The following is a 21,279-nucleotide window of genomic DNA, read 5'->3' as shown; positions in this document are numbered from 1 at the left end:
GCGCACCTTGCTCGTTAACTCAAACCACCTATAGCCACCCTCTGGAGATTAAAGAGGGTTGCCCATGGTCAAAAGCAGTAAAATGTGTGTTAACAAAAGCTCCCTCAGCCTGCCACCAGGCTCAATTCTCTATTCTGAGGCAGTGATGTGCATTACTGCTGCAGGATAACACTCGTGGGACGCAGCTCACGCTGTGCCACATCTGACAAACAGCAGAGCAAACACTTGCATGATGGAGGTATACACACACACACACACACACACACACACACAGGTAGATGTACCGTGAGTGTATAGCAGTGAGCGGTGCCTTTTAGAAATAATATGAATTAACGATTTAATAATTCTGTAGCTCATTTGATGTCGTATGTCTGGACTCTGCTTAAAGCTCCTTTTATGTTCAATGTCACATGTGTGAAACCAACAGCCCAGCCAAATCATCAATCTATTTTATTGAGGAAAAAGTTGTTGCTGTCTTTTCAAATTGAACTTTTTAGGTCAAAATATTTGCCTGCATCATAATCTGCCTTCTATAATTCGGCCCCTCGTGTGATCGAGTTTGACACCCCTGCTCTACAATGACGGATCTGTCTTTTTTTGGTGCCGATTAGTGCTTGCTACATCGTTACTTTTGACAATGTCAGCATATTTGTCCGTGAAACCTTTCAAATTTCACTGCGGTTGAATGTCTACATAAAGAATGTGCAGATCTAGCACTGAGGGCGGGCCATCGAATGGTTCAGTCATACAGACACAATTGTTTAAGGTATGAAAGTCCACTTGACTTGCAATATTTTAAAGTCCAATATGTGTTTTATTCTGATAGATAAAATTATGACACTTATTGTGTACAATTGTGTTAACAAAAATGTGTAACAGCAAAAGTACTGTAACATATCGTTATACTGATATACTGGGATATTTTTTTAGGGCCATATCACCCACCCCTACTACGTACTATACAGACATATTACAGACACACGCATACATATCTCTACACAGAGGGAGCATAAACGGGCTTTTCCAATGTAAATGCACCTTCTGATGAAGAGCATATTATTAACACTCAAAGATGCAGTAATTTCCATTTCTTCAGCAGACCTGTGCATTTGGCGATCTGTCCAAGTTGAATAATGATGATGAGGATATATAATAAGCGAGATGGGACTGTGTTGGTCATGCTCTTGATGATGGCATCGCAAACATTCAGAAAGCCAAACGTAATTGAGCTGAGTTTCTGAGGCTCACAGACATGCAGTACTTCCACTTTGCAGTTATTCAGCGTTTTCCCTCTAATTGCTGTGTTTTTCCTCTAGTGTTGAAACCGCAGTCACTTTATGTCTCTCGGCATGTAGCTTCAAAGGTTTGTCTCAACAGTCTGGAGCTCAGGTATATAAATAATACTTTATCTCATAGAATTGTGGATGGTGTAGATGTATACGGTAGTGTATCAATACATATTCTCATTTCATGGCACCAGGACTGATCTTAATGCAGCTGAAGCATATTTGTTTTCCACTTTCTGAGTTCTCATTTAAGATTTAGCAGTTGTTACTCATGCAGTATTGATCAAGACCCACTACTGCTCTTGTAATGTGCATGTGAGAGAAAGGTTAATTCCTGGTGTTTGCTCTACACAAGCAGGGGCTCTGCTGTTTTGGTGGAACACAGAACCTCATGCTGTCGCCTAAAAGTGCCATAGCTTGGTATTAAAGCCATGAATCTATTTTCATTTGGAGATATGCAGTACCAATGAACTCAACTCGTGTTTGGCAGTAAGAACACTAAGATTACCATCCGTAATGTTAACCGCATGAATTCCGCAGCAGCATGGCTCCAAGGAAACACTGAAGTGCTTCAGGTCAATCCTTTCCATATTCACATTGCCAGAGTTTGCAGTTCTGTTGCCTTCAGGGCACACAGCCATGTCTAGTTAAAAACTATGAAGACGTCCTCAACCTGGGAACACAGTGCAGGCTGCAGTCAGGTTACATTAAGTCTCTAAATCACATGATCGATCATGCACAACTTGCTTCCCCAAGATGGCGGAGGATTTGTTCTGCCTTAAAATGGCATGTCTGCATCCTGTAGCAACAGAGCAACGCAAGGCTTTAGGCTTCTGCTTGTAGCTTCTGAGTCTGTGTGCCCTGCTCTGTTGAGAGATTTGAATATGAGAGTAATGAGACACACCACACACACAGCTGAGGAGGAGCGTTAGCAACAAATAGTGTGAGGTTATAATTGAATTTGGGAGACATTAAAGGAAGATGGGAGGAGGAGATACTGCTGTCCTGGGAGATCCAGTCCCACAATATATGCCCAGAGACTGCAAATTCCTCTGCTCCTTTTGTCGGGGTGAGTCAGCAGGCGGTGCAGGGCTCATTCCTCTTGTCCTTCAGTTGTCCATGCTGCATTTGTCATAGAATCCTGGGGCAAAACGCCAGGCCGGTGTGAATTCCTCCTGAAACGCACCTCCTCCGGAATTTTTGTAACGTTCATTCGATGTTAACCGTATCAGCAAATATTACAATCTTGCATGAAAATCATTAGAGTGAGAAGATTTGCTAGTCCGACTTTTTTTCTTTATCTGTACGGGGCACTCACATTTGCATGCAAAGATTCTGAGAGGAGGAATGCTTTTCAATGAAAAATGCAACCCAGCATTATTGAGTTCTTTTCATGTTGCCCTGGAAACAGCTGCATTATACCCAGAAGCCTTCCAAGGTGAATGATTTAAGCTCGAAATATATATTTTTTGATGTTCAAATAAAATCACTACAACCTTCTGATTTGAGGGGCTAACTGGCCCTTTGGGGGAATTAATCTATAGCATGCAAGGAGTTTGCAGAGTGAAAAAAAGTGATGTGAGAACCTCCAAAGAAGGGCGGAGTGACTCATGTTTAATTTTGTCCTACACTTACTACAAATCCATACATTTCAGGGGATGAAATGGAGTGTGTGTGTGCTTTCTCCCCGGATGTCCATCAACAAGCACTCCACCCCATGGAGCACACTGATGAGTCATGCTGACCTGCGAGTCGACTTGTCTCGGCTGTTGAGTGCTTTTGAGGTGCAGTTTCAACACATTTGCAGTGAGAATGTAGGGACGAAAGGAGGAGCAGAAAGGGGGAGGAGGGGAGAGGAGGTGTGTCTGGTGTCTGTGGGGGGCCGTGCAAGGCCCACAATGCCCCTCGGTATATGAGGTGATGTCATGGCTGCAGGAATGAAATGTTCTCTGAGTGAAGGCATGGTGTTCCTTTCAACAAACTGTGACGAAGGGCAGCTCCGTACCGGCTGCTGCAAAGAAGCAACCTGCCAGTCATGCTTTATGTTCAGTACGTCTCTTCATACCAGTACCCTGACCTTTTGGTGAAACGCTTGCCTTCATTGGACAGCTGACAGTGTAGATATAAGCTCGGTTCAGGGCCTTCCTTCTAAGACTGGGCTTTACAAACATGCAAATTAATAAATCTTATTACTAAGAGAGACGCTTTCCCTTCACACCTCAGCTGCTGAGACTCCATTATTCAGGCCTGCGCAGTATGCATCACAGGTGTGCTGAGAATCTTGGGTTAAAGTGGAGCCAGAATTAAAAACACCTTAAAGACACAGTGCAGCCTACCAGCAGCCTGCAGCTGAACTTTTCAAATTGACATGATGGCAGCTGCAATGGTTGAAGGTAACAGGAAAAGAACACGTCTGGCAGCACCCAGCCTTCCTCATAGGTAATGTTAAAGATGACAGAATAAATCTGAAGGAGCAGCAGCTGAGGATCACTCGATTCAGTCCCGGTGACTGTCCCTTTTCTGGCCTAGGTTGTCTTAACAAAAGGTTTGAGCTCTGGTTGGAAATTCCTCCTCGTTTTGAATTTTGTTGAGGGGGATGCTAAATTCCAGTTCAACTCAATTTATTTATATCGTGCCAAATCTCACCATAAGTTATATCAAAGCACTTAGCAAGAAGAGCCACCTTATATTCCACACAGACTGAACGAGCCACCGTGAGCAACAGCATGTGGCGAGGAAAGCCTGCCTTTCTCTATATAGATTAACCCTAATCCATTGCAACATTCTTCAAAATTTGCAAGGATGCTACAAAGATGCTGTCTCTCTCCTACTTGGGAGCGTATGATCATGCACCCATTAAAATCTTCATCATTCATCCTCCTGCTCTATAAATGGCTGCATTAGGTTCCGTTCAGTGCCAGTCGTAGGATGTGTGATGTTTATGAACATCTAGGCTCAAAGACATTAAGAAAATCTCAACTGCTGTAAAGGTCTTTCAGGTGAACAAAGGGGAGCCGATCCTCTCGATGCTGAATCAGGCAGAACGTTTTTGGCAGGGCGGTTTTAATCGACTGTCTGTTGTTTCATAGTCGAATGTGATGGAGGAGGAGAGAGAGGCTTCTTTTCACGGCAGGCCTTGCAAGTATCGTGTAAACACACAGCGAGAGAGGCTTCTTTCATTAGCTATGCTAATCTGGAGCGCACGTGACCCGCCACAGATTCAAGAGTCCAATCCTGGCTTTGAATCTCCCGAAAGGACAGGGTCCTAGTCTTCTCCTTTCTGGTTCATTGGGTTAATTTGCTGTGAGTTGTGTTCTCCTCTCTTTGGACTGACAGAAAATGGATGGCTATTGGTGATTCTGCTCCTCTGACACGTACCCAATTTAAAAAAAAAAAGTTCCAAGACCTGGATTAAAAGCATGAATAAGAAAAAAAGAAATGGGAAGTGTTTTGATTGCAAAGCGACAGCCATGTAGCTTATTTTAAAGACTGGAGAAATGTGTGTGTGTGTCTATCAATGAGTCACAAGGTGATTTTTCCCTTGAAGGTCTCTTATATTTTTAATGAAACGAATGATTAAAAGGGTTGGTTCTAACATGTACTTATTTCTTTATTGATTGGTCAGCATCTCCGGGAATGGCTTCTCATGAAATACATCCCTGCTATGATAACCTGTCTCAATCAGGAGAGAAAATCATTACGACAAAGATCCCCTGAGGGAATGAGCAGGATGATATGTTGATGTGACTATCTGTGTGTGTGTGTGTGTGTGTGTGTGTGTGTGTGTGTACAACAGCGTGCATGCCTACCTGATGTAGCGTTTGATCCATTTCAGGGCATCCCTCCGCACTGTCACTCTTGTCTACAGTGACAAGGAGGTACTTGATCTCCTGTGCAGGCGGTGACTGAATACTGTCTTCTTCTCTCTCCCACTGCCCCCCCCCCCCCCCCCCCTTCTCCCTGCCTTGTCTCCTGTCCTTCAGGCTGCGAGGACGGGGGTAAGATGAGACCTCCCAGCCCTCTGCTGATCCTCCTGTTCATCACGCTGTCCGAGAGTGTAAAGGTGGTCTCTAAGAGAGGCTCAGGTATTTCACACACTTGTTTTCTCCTTGCTTGTGTGACTTGTTGAAAGCACGTGCATGCCCCCCCCCCCCCGATGAGTTAGTAATATATGAGCATGACATGGTAGCCTCAAACCATCATTGGATGGTGCCATCACTCATGTCATGTAGAGGCTTTTGATCAATTTCTCTGACACCAATCAATCATTTCTGTGCTGATGATTTACGAACGAGTCTTTTCCTAATGCATGTTTTAAGCAGTTAATAACTATTAACGCAGACGGCACATTAAACACCATGTTAGAACACTGGAATATAATGTGGGTTACACACATTATAAAAAAACTTGTTTCAGGAGACAGGTCATGGCAAAAGTTGATGAATCTCACATTCTGACAAAACATCACATAAGAAAATAAAATGATATTTAAAAATGCATTCAGGTGAGGAGGAAGATGTGCAACCTAGAATTAGGTAGACCACTTCCATATGCAGAGAGTGACAGCTACCAAATGGTCCAATTGCTCAGAGGCTGGGTCACCAAGGTTACCGTGAAACTCATTTTGATTCTAAATGCCAGCAAATCAAGCATCAATTGGTAACAAATGCAAAGATCAAACAAGGAAATGGAGAGGGGAAAAATGGGAGGGTGGAACCCTGTCAGGATGGGAATACATATCGGGACTCAGGAAGCCAGTTACATTCCAGAAGAGAAGATGGTCCTGTGCATTTTATTAGAAATGCAGAACTCAGAATTCAGTACTAGTACCACATGTATTAATAATACTGAAAACATAATGTTAAATAATCCTTATTTATCATTAAATCCATTATTTGCATGCACAAATATATGTTTTTGGTTGCACATGCTGGGTCTAGAAATGTCGAAATGTTTCTTTGTCCTGGGGAAGTCGGCGTTTAACGCCACACATGCATGCTGTAAATCTTTATTAATAAATCTTAGAAATGTCTGGACATGTAGAACGTTTAAAGTTACTATTAATCCCAATAGGCTGTATAAACTGGATTTATGGACATTAATGACTGATAAAAAAAACACTTAAATAACCTCAAAGCTACTAATAATTCCTGTTGACCTATAAAATCATTAATCTATATATTATATTTAACACTGCTGCTGTTATTATTATTATCCATCTCAGTGTTGGGTCATTGTGGTTAATAAAGGACTGCAGAGTTATGTGCGCACACACACACACCCATGAGAACCTGAGATGTTGAACGTCTTGGTCTGTGGAGGATTTCCTTATAGATCCGAGACAGGATAGCACATCAGTTCAATCAAGTGCTTAGGTCGAATATCAATAGCAGTAAAGTCAATATTACCTCACAACTGAGGGGTCCAAGGTGATGGAGTGTCACAGAGCAGTTTGTCAATGTAATGGCAGTTTGAAAGGCTTCTCTGTCTGGATGAAAGATAATAAATGGAGCAAGGAGGAAGATCAGACGAGCCTTAACTTGCAATCTCTGACATATGTGCTGCATGCTTGCATCAAGTCTCTCTCTCTCTCTGGGGAAGAAGTTAACGACCCAAACAATACGGGAAACAGAAATCTTCAACTTAATATTTAAATCCGAGCTGGGGAAGCACGGTGGCACAATGGGTAGTGCTGTTACATCACAGCAAGAAGGTACTGGTTTTTGATTAAACCTGGTTTCTGTTAAATTCATATTTAATTTTGATTCTAATGAGTTTCCTCTCTTTGGACAATGAGATCAGCATATGAATGTGAAAATGTGAGAGACTAAACTAAAAGAAAGGAAAGCCTTAAAAGTAAACCTAACCCTTTAAGAATGAAAAAATAATATTTTTTATCATTTACACAATATCTCCCATCTCCACTGGGTTCTTTGCACAATATTATCATTGATGTGTTATAAACTGAAAATACATCACAGTTAACTAATCAGGAAATTATATAAAAGGAATAAATGTTTCTGCCGTACTGAATCCTTCTCGCCTACTAGTCTGAAAAGTCAAGAAAAAAAATGTTGCTCTGAGTTGAATAGCTAATATGGTGGTAAAGGAGATTCATTGTCTGATAAAGTCCTTGGTGGACTTCATGTCCAGCAAATTAAGGCAATGAAGCACCTCGGATCTGACTGATATTAAATTAACTTCAAATGACCCCCTCTGCCTTTGGACACATTCCTCAGTGTCTCTATTTTAGCGTTGACCTGGCAAAGAAAGATTGAAACCGCCAGAGAGAGACGCTTGTTTGGATTCCTGCTTTATTGAATTGATTGTGGTCAATCAATTCCTGAGTCAAAGGGGACTGTACTGCTGTTTCCATGCGCCTGTGGAAAGAGTAGGAATTCGCCTACACACCCTTGAATCGTTGTGGCTGAGGGATCAGTTAGGAGGACTTGATTAGCCCTCAGGGGACGCTGGATAGCGCAACCATTAAATTGATTTTCTATCCCACCATCCGGATGGCACTCCCAGAGTTTGCGGCACACCAAAATCCTATAATCAGTCAATACGGTTTATGAGCTTTCCAAAGGATGTGGAGTTGTACCTAACCCCCCCCCCCCCCCCCCCCCCCCGTGGCACCGGTCATGGTTTTAATGACCAGATGCAGGTAGGTTGCTCTCGTTGGGTTTTGATTGTTGCTCTCTGCAGACCTCTGTTGTTATATTTGTTATGCATGTATCATGCATGGATTGTTTGACGTCCTCCTGGAGCTCCGCTGCTGCTGCTGCTCCGCATCTGACCAAGGCCTTGTTGGCGCTTTGTTAGATTCACTTCCATTGCCTCTGAGCAGGTTCCTGTCAGAGGCTAACTGTCAGGGTCCATGCATCAGACCCCAAATGGTCCTTCCTTGGTCCAGACCCGGGCAGACTCGCTGCTTGAGCTCAGTCCACAAGGGTCCAAACTTTAACAAGACAAGACAGGTTCTATTTAACCTGGGTCTCGGTCTGCTCGCAAATCCAATTACTAGTGTGCAGCCCACTTAAAGCCACTCTGAAGAATGTTAAATATCTGTGAGATCCATCAGACAGAACACGATCACAGTGTTCTGCAAGCCCCAACAAAATGCAGCATCCGTCCCAGTTAAGAACAATATGCATAAAGGATAAAGGAATTACACGGAAATAGAACCCATGAGAATTTAAAACAGGCAGCTCATCCTTAATGTCGTAGAATCCTCAGTGCATTTGACAATGACTTCTTTCCTTGATTAGATTTGAAGTGAACTGCGACCTGATGTGTATCAACCGATACTCGCAATACATTTCCGTTGAGAGGCTATGCCTTGGAAACGATAAGCGTGAGGCTTTTCTACTACGACTAGTATTGCCTTTTAGATTTCCCCACTGGAGAGGCAGTGTAACTTTCACGGCAAGACCTCTTGATCACCCACTTTTTGTTTTTGTTTTTGGAAAATGACCTGTCTCCACTATAAATCTGAAGAAAGCCTTGAGTCAAAACAAAGAGCTGAATTAGACATATCCCACTCACACATCTGTTGCCACTGCTCTGTCCAGTGAACTGAAGCAAGAAACGATCACTCTGGGAAGTTGGGATGAAGCGGCAATAGTAGCCAGTCGACAGTTCCTCTTTAAAGCCATGCCTCGGATGAACAACATTCTATTCTTTCCTCTCTAACATGCCATGCCTCTAGTGCCACCCGAAAAACACAAGCATAGATCCTGACGTTCGTGTATTTCAGGCATCAGAATATCTTCATTCATACCTCAGAAGCTGTCAAGTCCCATCGGACTATGGGGTCAGTCAATGGCGCTTCACTCCGTGGAACTGATGCTATTTCAGTAATAGACTTTTTACGCATGGCCACTCCAAAGATTGTTATAGTCATGATATATTAGCATCATATTCCTTGTCTGCTCTGGGTTGATTGTGAAAAAGAGAACGGCCCTGGATGTGTTATGATAAATGGTTGCCCTGTTGCTAAATGGCACGCTATTTTTTTTCCCCCCCAGTGAAAGTTGCTCACTGAGCACACACTCATGACGTTCTCCAGGTGCCTGTGTTTTAGTTGGTCCTTCAGCAGAGCCAGGTGACTTAACACTGACTTCCTCCACACATAATGGCGTCCAAAAGCTCCACAAGGTTTTGATTGGATCGTACGGCTGAACATTTTCTATTAGTCCTTTTGAATCTCAACACCATCAATTTCTGCTGTGGCCAATCTGCTGAAATCACCCACTTAACTTCCCTTTCATGTCCCATCATGACCTCTGCTTGCTCTTCAGCTGTCCGTCTGTGCTGATGCATTACCTGCATACTGCCATGTGACCAAAGAAAGGCCACCTGCCAATTGTGCAATAATTTTGGACTAAAAGAGAGAGAGGCTTATAAAGCTATCTTCTCACACACAGTGTTACTCTAGGCAGCGCAGTTTAAAGTTTATCAACCTAAAAGCTGCATTAGTCCAGCAGTTATACCCTCACATTATCACCAGGGAAAGGTTCCTCTGTGCGTCGTCTTCCGCCCTGGACTATTTTGCCAGGACATAAAAAAAGACAACAGTGTCCATAATGAATCGCTCACAGCTGTGACTCTCTGCTGTCCCGCAAAGAGTCAACAAAAATTAAGCTCTGCATAAACACTTTGTCCAGCGCACTCCAAATGTCATGAGAGAGCCAGACAATGCACATCACTAAACACGTCCAAGGCCTGCTGACCGGTCTGATGGCTGGGATAATGGCTTCCAAACACAGCCGGCAGGCATGAGCGAACATGCTGCAGTCGAAAACAACTCAAAATTAAGTCTCGTACTTAACCCAGTAGGGACCGAGTTTACAGCAAATCTTTCATTTCTTTTTATATGATTGAGTCCATATTAAAGCTACAGTAGAAAAAAAGTAAACATAAAATTGGAATGACTGTGCATTTCACATGAAGACTTGGTCTGAGCCATGCAAATATTTTACTTTTTTAAGGATGTAATGTTTAATATGACGGTAAAACCTGTAGATTTTCTTCGCTGGTTAGTTGAAAAACAAAATCCACGTTTTTTTGCCAGGGACTGACACTAAATATAAGTTTACATAAAATTAACATTTTCAAGTAGCAGAGTAAACCTCATTGTATTTGTGGTGGTTCTAAACATATTACAGACAGCAATTGTAATATAAACATATTACAGACAGCAATTGTAATTGAACAAAATGATATGACTTGGAACTGCAGAGGGGAACCAGCTGTGACGGCACGTTTTACGTGGTGTAATGTCCCAAAAGACGCTGCAGTCAGCTTACTGTCCCCATACTCTGATATGACAGGACATTGCTCCCCAATGATCCCAGCAGGAGGTGTCAGATTTGGAAATTTGTGTGTGTGGGGGTGTGTGGGGGTGTGTGTGTGTGAGAGAGAGAGGGAGAGAATATATTGAAACATTTTATCTCTGTGTGACTTGTGATTTCCCAACCTTGGCCTCTTGTTGTTCCTCTGAGCATGGATAAAAGATACAGCCAATATTCCAGATGACTCTGCAATGTCCCGCTCCAAATCCCTGATAAGAGCCTGTCATGGATAACTGTAAATCTGACGTGGCCCCAAGGCAGTGTGGGGGATGAAGTCCGTGGAGCTGATGCCAGAATAACCTCATAAGTGTGAAGACAGAAATGCAAACTCGGCCTGTCAGTCATCTAATTTATTTGGCGAGGCACTGTCTTATCATTTCTCTGATATGTGAAAGCTGACATGTTCCTGTCTATCTCTTCTTATTGTCAAGCAGTCAGGCTAAGTGACCTACACAAATAAGATGCAGTGAGGACTTATCTCTTTGTCATTCCTGTCCTGCGCCGCAGAGCTCCCAAGATGTTTGTGCAGGAAAAAGGTGCAAGAGTCTATTGACAGACCAGCTGTCCTCATTGACATCTCAGACGCCTGACTGCAGCAATATCATATTAAATTGAACTTTGCGTATCTAAAATTAAGCTCCTCTGCCGACAGTGTCGAGGTATTAATTTATATGGTTAAAATCCAAATGTGTTCTCCACATCGACACACTTAAGTAAAGATCCACTGATAGTTTTGGGTGAATTGCTTTAGATAACAACATTTGAATAAAGGACTGTTTAAATTTTATTTACACTACTGTCATGGTTGAAAATAAAAATAACTAATTTGTCAAAATACCCACAGGGGATTTGAAAAATAAAGTAATGCTATAATTACACTAAACACTCGCCAATATTATCACCATCACTAGTATTAATATTGGTTTTATTAATATTATAGTTGTTGTAATTCTAGTAGTTATAGTAAATAGTACACTTTATTTTTTATTATCTCTCTCACTTTACCAGTCTCCCAATCTTACTTCCCCATCTCTCCACCGATCGGTCTTCACATCTTCTCTTTCTATCTCTCTCACGCCAACGGGCCAAAGCAGAGCAGCTTAAATCTAAAAAAGCATCACCACTGTCGATTGACCGTCGTGATTTGTAATATTAATCACATTATTTAAAAAATACAATGTCTCCATCTATCTATACTCTATAGAGTAAAGCTTTGTTGATGGGGCTAATAATTGACATTAACTGTGATGATAATGAACATTCCAATATTGTAGACATTCTGTTTAAGCAGAAAATGCCAAAATCCGTTTAGTTGTTGTTTGCGTTGTCTTTCAGATGGTTTGGAGATTGGGTAACGATGCTAATTGTCATTTCACACGGGTTCATTGTATTCACCACGAATTAAAACATAAATAGGCTATTTTTCAGGTGTTGGTACATTGGTACATGAAAAAGTAACGTCACTGTAGCGTGTTACTTTGTTAAGATGTTTATTCCACCACAGCAGGTTTTTAGAATTGAACATGGTTGCCTGCATAAACCTGAACACATGACTGTCAGAAAAGCACCAAGAATACAAAAAAAGACCATTTAATTTCCCCTCTTTCTTCTCTAGAACATACTGTACACACACTCGCCTTTCATGACCATGCATTCATGCACTTACTCACCAGTAATGTGCAGATAAATACACACAGGATGTATTGAAGAGACTGGACAGTTTTGTTCATTCTTTACCGCTGGCTCACAACACACAAATACATTATGGAGGCTTTGCCGGCCTGGTCAATACCTTTCTCTCTAAATGATGAGGAATGGCCTGTGCTGCAGTAACACTGTGCTGGGAGATTGATCACATGCAGACTACTGGAGATTAAATGGCTTTCTTTGAGGAGGGCCAGGCTGTCCCTGCATGGTGCATTGTGCCGACAGGAAGCCTGCTTTCGTTGTTTGTTTCACAGCAGCTGCAGAGCCCGAGGTTAGGACGTAGCATATGAAGTCAATCAAGCTATAATGCATTCATTTTTAGTGGTTGGTAGGGGGGGGGGGTTATGTTTCATTATTATGTTGACTGAAGAACAAGAGGACAAGTTCAAAGTAGAAGCGTTGTCTATCAGACAGTAGAATTGTTTCATTGTTTTGTGCCATCAGCATCTAAAACTGTAGAGGCAAGCATTTTTCACAGCAGTATGAAGGATGTCTGAATCATCCTGGTGATGCACAGCAAGATTTAGGCCTGTGGGGTGAGACCGGAGAAAACCGTATGAGGTGCAACGACTTCCATTTAAAGACCATCATCCCTTGGGATGCTGCTGCCACGGCTTTCCCTGTGTTCAGGGGAATTTCATGTGTGTGTTTGTGCGTGTCTGTGTGTGATGGGTGCGGTGCATGGTGGAGGGAGACTATATATATCCCGAAGTGAACAGATAAGAGAAATGTTTGCTGGTCTTCACTGATAATAAACTAATGCTGCTGAATCGTTCATGTTGTTAAATACCTATAATGTGGTACTCTCAGTATGTGCCAGCGTAAGAGAGAGAGACATGGTGTGTATGTTTAAGCAGTTTTTTGTGTGCTACTGAAACGGACGACCAGGTAATTAAATGTTGTTAAATGAGAAGGGCCACTGGAGGCTTTTGTAGACCTGAAAGCAATTTAGTTCACAATAAAAGTGTATTTGCAAGTGTGTTGCGCTGTACTGTATAATTTACCATAAACGTGTGTGTCTCATCCATCAACAAGAATATGCTGATCCATTTTTTTTCTTTCAATGGGAATACAATTCCATCGATTTCTACTCTGGATAAAACCAGTGTTAAATATTACTTATTAAATGTTGAAACTCATCACCCTAAAAGTGTTTACAGGCGCATGCATACTAACTACTGGTCCTTATCAGCAAAATGCACCTGAAGTAGGAACAAAAATAGCTATGTTATTATGTATTATTGTTGGGATGGGACAGTGCTGCACCAGTTGCACCCATTACCATTCGGGCAACTTTATTGCATCTCAGTGTCCTGTTTGAATGTAGTGAAAGCTCGATGGGTGTCAGTTTGTTCCATGTCTATTATGCCTGAGGAGGAAGTAACGCCGTGTCTCTATGAAGGCGAGTCGGAACCAGTAGGACGTTCTAGCAATGTGTTCAGGTGCGACGCTAACTCCAGGAGAATCAAATATGCTGCAGCAGCAGACGGAGCAAACACAGAAGACAAATGCTGACCTGGGAGGGAGTGGAAATATATAGCTTAATGCTTGCTGTTGCGTTGTATGTCACGTGTTTCAACATTGTAGCATGCCAGCAGACAGTGGATGTGCGCACCGAGATTTTGTTGTGATGTTCGCCGAATTTGAACAAACAGATGGGAATTTGTTTCAGAGCAAATGTCTCATTTCTGTTTGAAGAGGTGGGTTCGGATCCTTACCTTCATGTCGAGATTGCTGGTTTCCCAGTGCCTGCAGTGATTTCCTATGTTTGTTCCAGCTTCCTGCTGTCTGTGTTGGTACTGGATGAGTCTTTGCTTTCCATCTTTGTGTCAAGTGAACTGATGACCTGGTTGTACCATGACGCTTTCACTGTCAGCTGGAGTAGGCTGCCGGCATGACCCACAAGGTGGATGAGTGCAGGCAAGATGATTACGATCAATGCACTACAGCATACAGGAGCTTTATTGACGGGAGAGAGAGAGAGATAATGTCTTTTTTTGTGGGATGCATCTGATGCCTCCCCAGAGGTTCCACCACAGGCAGCAAAACTACAAATACCAGCAATTTAGGAGCCTTCAGGCCATTTCATCTACAGATATCCAACGTCCTCTGCTGGTTCTTTCTGTCAATGTGATGTGCTTTCAGTCGTTAGCGCTTTAGAAGCACGGAGCTACAAGTGTTTTACATAGAAAGCATCAATCCATCAACCCTCATGAAGCGAAGCAGATCTCGTTGTTGAAGATGTGGGGGAGGAATGAAAGTCTGTCTCCAAATGTGAACGAGCGCAGCCTGCTTCAACATACTGCTCTGCTTTTGTGTGAATTCGTTTTAGTGTTATTTGTGTTATTTATGGCGCATTTTATTTGTGTGTGTGCGCGCTTTTGTGTGTGTGCAAAGATAGGGTCAAATCTCTGCACGGATATTTTTTACATATCATTAGTAGCCAAGTGCAGGCTCATCACCCTGACAACTTCATCCCTTCCTTTCCCTGCTTATCACCATAACAACTAATCTACCGTAAATAGCGCTGCCTCACTGTCTGCCTCCATCTCTCTTCACCACACTCTATTCCTTTCAATCTTTTCTGCATTCGTTGCTTTCATCCATTCCTCTCACTGCCCCGGTGCCTCCCTCGTCCCTCGCCACCGGCAGAGTTTCTTGAGTCTCACCGCTTCGTTTTCGACTTCATTTTTCTGTGCCACTGCAGATGTGGGTGGTTCTGGTGACTGCATAATGACCTTTCTTCGGCTTCATGTTGTCAAGAGCCTAAGCTCAGATGGCGATCGATATAAAAAGGCAGCTCTAGCAAGTTGTCCTCCAAACTCCGCTGTCCTTGTATTGATTTTGTCTTTATCTTACTTCTTTATACATACTTATAAACAAACTTTGACAGTTCATACTGCATTTAGTCCTGACTGGAAGATGGTGTGTCTTTAGAACAGGCTTACATTTGGTGACTTCATTGTTACTTATAAATGAAAATATTAAAGAGGAGAATATTTATGTGCATCTTTGAGTGTTTTGACTATTGTCCTCAGGGACTGTTGGCCCTCGGTCACGTTCACATGATCAAATCTGGCCCTCTTTGCAAAGAGTTTGGACAAAGCTGCTTTAGAAGATTGAGTTTCCTTGATGCCTTTGTGTTTGACCTGAAAGTTGTATTGATGGTGCTCCCAGCCTGACAACTTGATTGGCCTGCTACGCTCCAGGATTAATTTGCCAGCCTGGTGGGTTTTTACATTCAAAGGTCAAGCCAATGCTCGGTTAGGCTGAGTAGTTCTGGGATTGACTTAACAGCCTGTTGTGCTCATGCAAAGTTATCCCAAGGTTGAGTAGCATAGCAAGGACACACGTGTTGTTCCGAGGTGCTGCTGAATCTAGGATTTTAAGATGGACTTTTATGAAGGGGACAATAAGATAAGAAGTTCAGTTCAACCTTTCTCTGCCCCCCCCCCACCCGCCACATTAATTAATTTATTCATTAATTTTCCGTCTCCAGTTGCTTTTCCGAATGCTGGAATCTATCACAGCTGACATTGGGCAGGGGGTAGGCTACACCCTGAATAAATTGCCAATTCATCGCAGGGCCACACATGGACAAACACCCGCTCACATAAACACTCAGTCAGTTTAGAGTGGCAAGTTCTCCTAAGATGCATGATTTTGGAGGTGGGATGTCGCTGGAGAACCCTGAGAGAACCCACACAGACACGGCGAGAACATGTAAACTCCCCACAGAGAGGCCTCCAGGTGGAATCGAAACAAGGACCTTCTTGATGTGAGGCAACAGCGCAAGCCACTGCGCCACCCTCCCCCTGTTTCAGTTTGAAATCACTCATTAATCTGGTTTATTCTGGCCCCTCCCCTTTCCTTTTCATGACTCAATATTTTCATCAGATATGAGAAGTCACCTTTGCTCTTTCTTTTCACTTTCCCAATGGAAGCCCTCCCGGATCCTTCCTTACATAAGCACCAACCCCTCATGCTCCTGAGTGTGCCTGTGGCGCAAGTACAAATCAGTGGGAAAATGACTGTCATCAGTATTGACAAAATAGTTTTATTCCCCTAATGGACAGCCACCTCAGATGGAAGCAAAAGGAAAGTTTGGTCAAAACCTTCTCAAATTATAGCCTGGGATTTTTTCTTGAAGTCTGACTGGCAACCAGAAGAAAAGATGGACAGAACTACAAGAAAGCGAGAATTGAGTGTTGTTGAGAACAAACCACTTGAAATCATCTGAAAAGGTTTTCCCGCTTTTCTCGAAGGCACCTCGTAGCACAAATCTTACATTTCTATAATGCCTGTTTTCTATCTGGTTCCCAGATGCACGGCTCAGCTGCTTTCTGCATGTGATGCTGTCTCCTGTGTTGTTGGCACCTCTCTCTCTCTCGCTCTCTCTCTGCCTTCATTAAGAGGTTGTCTGTTGCAACCCAGCTTAACGCTATTTACATTTTCATTATTCTACCGTTACCGGAAAGAAATGCCATGAAATCCAGTAGTGTTCAGCACATTAGACGAGCTTCATTCTCACAACAAATGGATTTACATACATAAGGAGGCTGATATGGGGGGGAAGATTGGGGAAGAACTGTACAAGCAAAAGGAAGCAGAAACGAATGGACCAGGAGGACATTTTGGGATGTAGAAGCAGACGGGTGGGGGGGGGTGAGGCGGTAAATGAGCGGGAGTTGAGTTGGGTTCTCTGGCTGTATAAAGTGGGCTCTGAGGGACTGACAGAGGTCCTGCAATCCACCGCATGTGATCAATACTGCTCTGGGTTCCCTCATTACTGGAACAGACCTCATTGTGTTTGCCGTACGATAGACTAGTGAGATCGAACTCTGCGTATGTGCATTTATCAGTCTGAGTGTTTGCTTCCACATGATAAGTTGTCTTAGCTTAAGGCCTTTTTTCTATGCATAATATTAATTTACCAACTGAATATAATTATTCTTGGTTTAATGAATATTATTTGAAATCCGGCTACAATTAATAATGGATTTTTTTTCATTATTAACATTTGGCATTGAAACGGGTCAGTGAAAACTACCCATCAGCATTTCCTGCAGCAGCGTGGTTTACTTCAAATCAATATCACAATTATTTCAAACTCGACAAACAAGACACTTGATTGGCTACACACAATTATAAAAACAGTACAATCTTGTAGAAGTTTTTCCTGCATTTGACCCATGTCAAATTCCCTGTGTGTGTGTGTGTGCGTACAAATCCCAGTAGTTCATTTAGAATGCTAATGATAGATTAGCCTCAGAGGATCCCTCAAGCTGCACTAAGTTTTCCTCTGGGAATCTCCGCCAATCACAGATGGCATTTCTCCTTTTCAACCCTCTCAGTGCACATTCCCACTGCGCTGACCTCAAGACCCTTCCTTCAAACGGGGGAAAAAGACCAAACAATAACAGGTTTTCTTCTTTTTATTCCCTCTGCTTCCTTTCTTTGAAACGTTCTCAGGAATGTTCTATTCCAAAACCGATCTGGCTCTCGCGTTGATTCCGGGTGTTGGGTCAACGGCCCTCTCGCTGGTTTGGAGCGGCGATGGAAGGAAGCCATTGTGGAGGAACTTGGTGAACACATCTGAAACGGCTCACTTAGTTTTAACCAGCTGCTACACAATGATGCCATCAAGTGATGCAATGAAGGACCGTTGTATTATGACTAATGAACGGATTCTTATTTTCCGTTCATCTTTTAAACTACAGATATGTTGTCCCCCCCCCCCCCCCCCCCCTCCCTCTCCCGTTCTCCACACACCACCCACTCTTGCAGCTTTCATTAATCAATAATTAAACACCGGCTTCAGCAAAATTATCTGAATTATTTTGAAGTAGCTGAATGCCTGCTTTTTGCTAATTGGATGATGCTTTCGGGCAGATGTTTTATTGAAAAGGAAGAGGTTTTAATTCACTTTACATTTTTGATAAGTGGTGTTATACTTACATTGTAAGCAAACTGATTTTCCTTCCGTAATGGATGGAAGAGCTGTTTGAACAACTTCACAACAAACATCAAATGTGCTGCAGCTTAAGAACGTTCCCAGCCTCCCAGAGAATAGGAAATGTATTTTACATACAGATTGTGGAGGACAGTAATGGCGTATTTACTGTACATCCACACCTCAATAAGCAAATGGCTTTATCTGCTTTCCAGATGTCTATCCTCAATTTCCCTCATTCTTTCTGCCTCATTTACTTGCCACAGCCCCCCCTGTCTGATTGAATTAGTTCTCCAAAGACCTCCATGTTCCTGACCTGCAACCTGCAGCCAGTATCTTCTGTTCTTTTGGGTCACGCAGTAAAAACACCTTTTTCCCTGCCTCTCCTGTCCAGCACATATCATTTCCTGCAGTGCTGGCCATATCTCAATGTATCCCTGTACTTCCTCTTAATGCATCCAGCCCTCCCACCAACAGCCAGACTGGTCCGTTTCTGTGATACTGATGCGTTACTTGCATGAATGGACAAGGCACAGCTGTTACCGAGTCGGGCAGAGCGGCTACAGCAGCGGTTTGGGCTTGCCAACAGCTGGATTAGCAGTACAGTCATTAGCATCTGAACTCCTGTAATATGACAATATGACAGGGATTAAGCCGTCTGAGGGTGAGTGGTAGGTGTTGACAGGGAGAGGGGGGCGAACTGGGAAGCAGCAATGAAGACAATGTATTGGAGCATATTTGGATGCTGGAGAGAAAAGAATAGTAGGAAAAGAGAAGAATGTGCGCACCTTAGAAGAGAAGATATCGGTGGATAGCTTCTTCAGAAACTCCTGAATGCAATCAACCATCCTTGGCACGCCTGTGCAGGTTCACTCCTGCAATGGAAGAGGTTTGATTCTTGATTCTACGGTTCTAGAGAGACAGAGAATGGAGGGATGGGAGAGGCATTTCTACAACCCTAACTACTCCTTCAACATCATCTCCCTCGAGTGAGGGCGGTAACCACTGACCTCCCAGACAGGACCAGTATGTTGTTGCCGTGGTAACCAATTTGACTGTTGACCTCCTTGTCCTCTGTTAAGTGGTTTAGATGGACTTTAAATGGCCTAAAGTCATTTCAGGCCTAAAGTCCAGAGAGGCGTTTCAGTTCAGCTCGTAAGTGATCAGAAACGGGAACAGAATTCCGGCAACAGTTCCAGGAATACCTCAAGAAAGGGATCAGGGGATGCTTTTTGTCAGCCCATTTTGAGTAGAAGCGATCATGATTGCCGTTTAATTTTCTTTCAGATGATAAAAGATAAAGAAAATATTTCGAACAGATCCAGAGTGCCAGGATGTTTTATTTGCGTACGCCGAACTTTTAAATATCAAATTTTTCCAAAATTTATTTCGTCATCCTTAAATCGGGCAGTCATTAGTTACCAGTGAGAGACGCACTGTACGATAGATACAAGCAATAAGAAAGAAAGGGCACATGTGAGAACACTAAACTAATTACTGTTGTCAATCACTTTGCATTTGCTTTGGGTGATTAAAAACATTGCTAATTAAATAAGGATCAGACGGTGGCAGCTCATCGGTTACCGTAGCCCTGCTGTACCTCAGAGGCACAGAGACGCTGTCCTTTACTGCGAATCCTCTCGGACACGTTTAACTCTTTCTGCATCAACCTGTGAATGACCTCCGGGAGGCAGACTGATCTGACATCCTCTGTTCTTTGGCATGTCTCGAATTACCCTACTCTTTATCATTTAACATCACAATCGCAATGTGATTAATTCAGACCCTTTCAATTTCTTTGACAGCGCTTCACAGATAAAGAATCATAAAGTTGTCTTGATTTTTCTTTAATTCCATGCATCCTGGTCAAAATCCGGTACCGACTAACATTCAATCTTGCCAACCTTTTTTTGTTTTTATTCAGGAGGGTTATTTTAGTTAGTTTAGGCCTCAAGCGAATATATAGGCTTCATTACCCTCGCCGAAGCGGAAGCGAGGGTATTGCAATTGGGTGCGTTTGTCTGTCTGTTTGTCTGTCCGAGCGCATAAGTCAAAAACTAGTAACCCAATCGACTTGAAAATTTTACACAAGCAAGGTTCTGTCCGTGGCTTGGTCCTCCCCGAGAATGGCGTTGATCCGGATCTGGATCCAGATTCTAGAATTATTTTTACATCTGGAATTGTGCCTGTGCTGTAAACTGCCACTTTAAGAGGGAGGGGCACAAATGGCATGATGGGAAAAAGAGTCCAGAAGATGGCTTGTAGTACATTCCGGAGCAGCAAGCTAGAGCAGGTTTGGCCTTTCTGATCCGGAAGCCCTGTTTACTGTCTCACAAGATCGAATAGTCTATTGGGGGCGAGGTCTGCAATCTCTGATTGTCGTTTTCTAGTTCTTAAATGCAGCTTTTACAGTTGTTGTTGTTGCAACTTCTTCAGATGTGTTTCATCGCTGGTGCACCCAAGTGCGATTTAGGCATCTGCGGCGCAAGATAAAAAAAGAAAAAAGCATTTTATTTTGCAGATGATGAGCACTCAGTGAATGTAGCACTCAATTAACTCTCGCTCAAATGAAGGGAAATCAGTTAAATACCTGAAAATCTATGAACAAAGTAATTTAAAGTTGCAAGGGTTGTAAAGGAGAATATAACTTCAGCTCATCTCACATTTTGGAAACGAAGGAACAAATTCAGGTTGAGCATCAAACTGATCATCCATTAATTTAGTTTTTAACTTATTTTCTTTATTTTACTGGTGGTGAATATACTTCTTTTCAGGTTCTTCCTCTGTATATTCTTCTTGTCTGACCTAAAACATATGGAATATCTACAGTACAGCGGCCTTTGACACTGAGCTGTATCCCATATATGAAACTGTCTTGGAATTGTACAAATGAAGCGAGAGCTCTTTGCACAGATATATGTGCCAGGCCGAGTCCGAGCCTGAGATAACAACCTGCACATTCATCCATCCATCCGTCTAC

General features: G+C 42.7%; 1 protein-coding gene across 1 annotated transcript in view; it reads left to right on the top strand.

Moving 5' to 3' along the window:
* Nucleotides 1-5,289: 5,289 nt before the first annotated feature.
* il1rapl1a (interleukin 1 receptor accessory protein-like 1a) overlaps nt 5,290-21,279 on the top strand; it is a 152,426-nt gene continuing 136,436 nt past the window's right edge. The window contains exon 1 of the mRNA XM_068746073.1: nt 5,290-5,371. Within this exon, the coding sequence (XP_068602174.1) occupies nt 5,290-5,371 (82 nt within the window). The remainder of the gene's footprint in view (nt 5,372-21,279) is intronic.

Source organism: Brachionichthys hirsutus, chromosome 12 (assembly GCF_040956055.1).
Source record: "Brachionichthys hirsutus isolate HB-005 chromosome 12, CSIRO-AGI_Bhir_v1, whole genome shotgun sequence".
NCBI classification, from domain to species: domain Eukaryota; kingdom Metazoa; phylum Chordata; class Actinopteri; order Lophiiformes; family Brachionichthyidae; genus Brachionichthys; species Brachionichthys hirsutus.
This window is presented reverse-complemented; position numbering and strand designations above follow the sequence as displayed.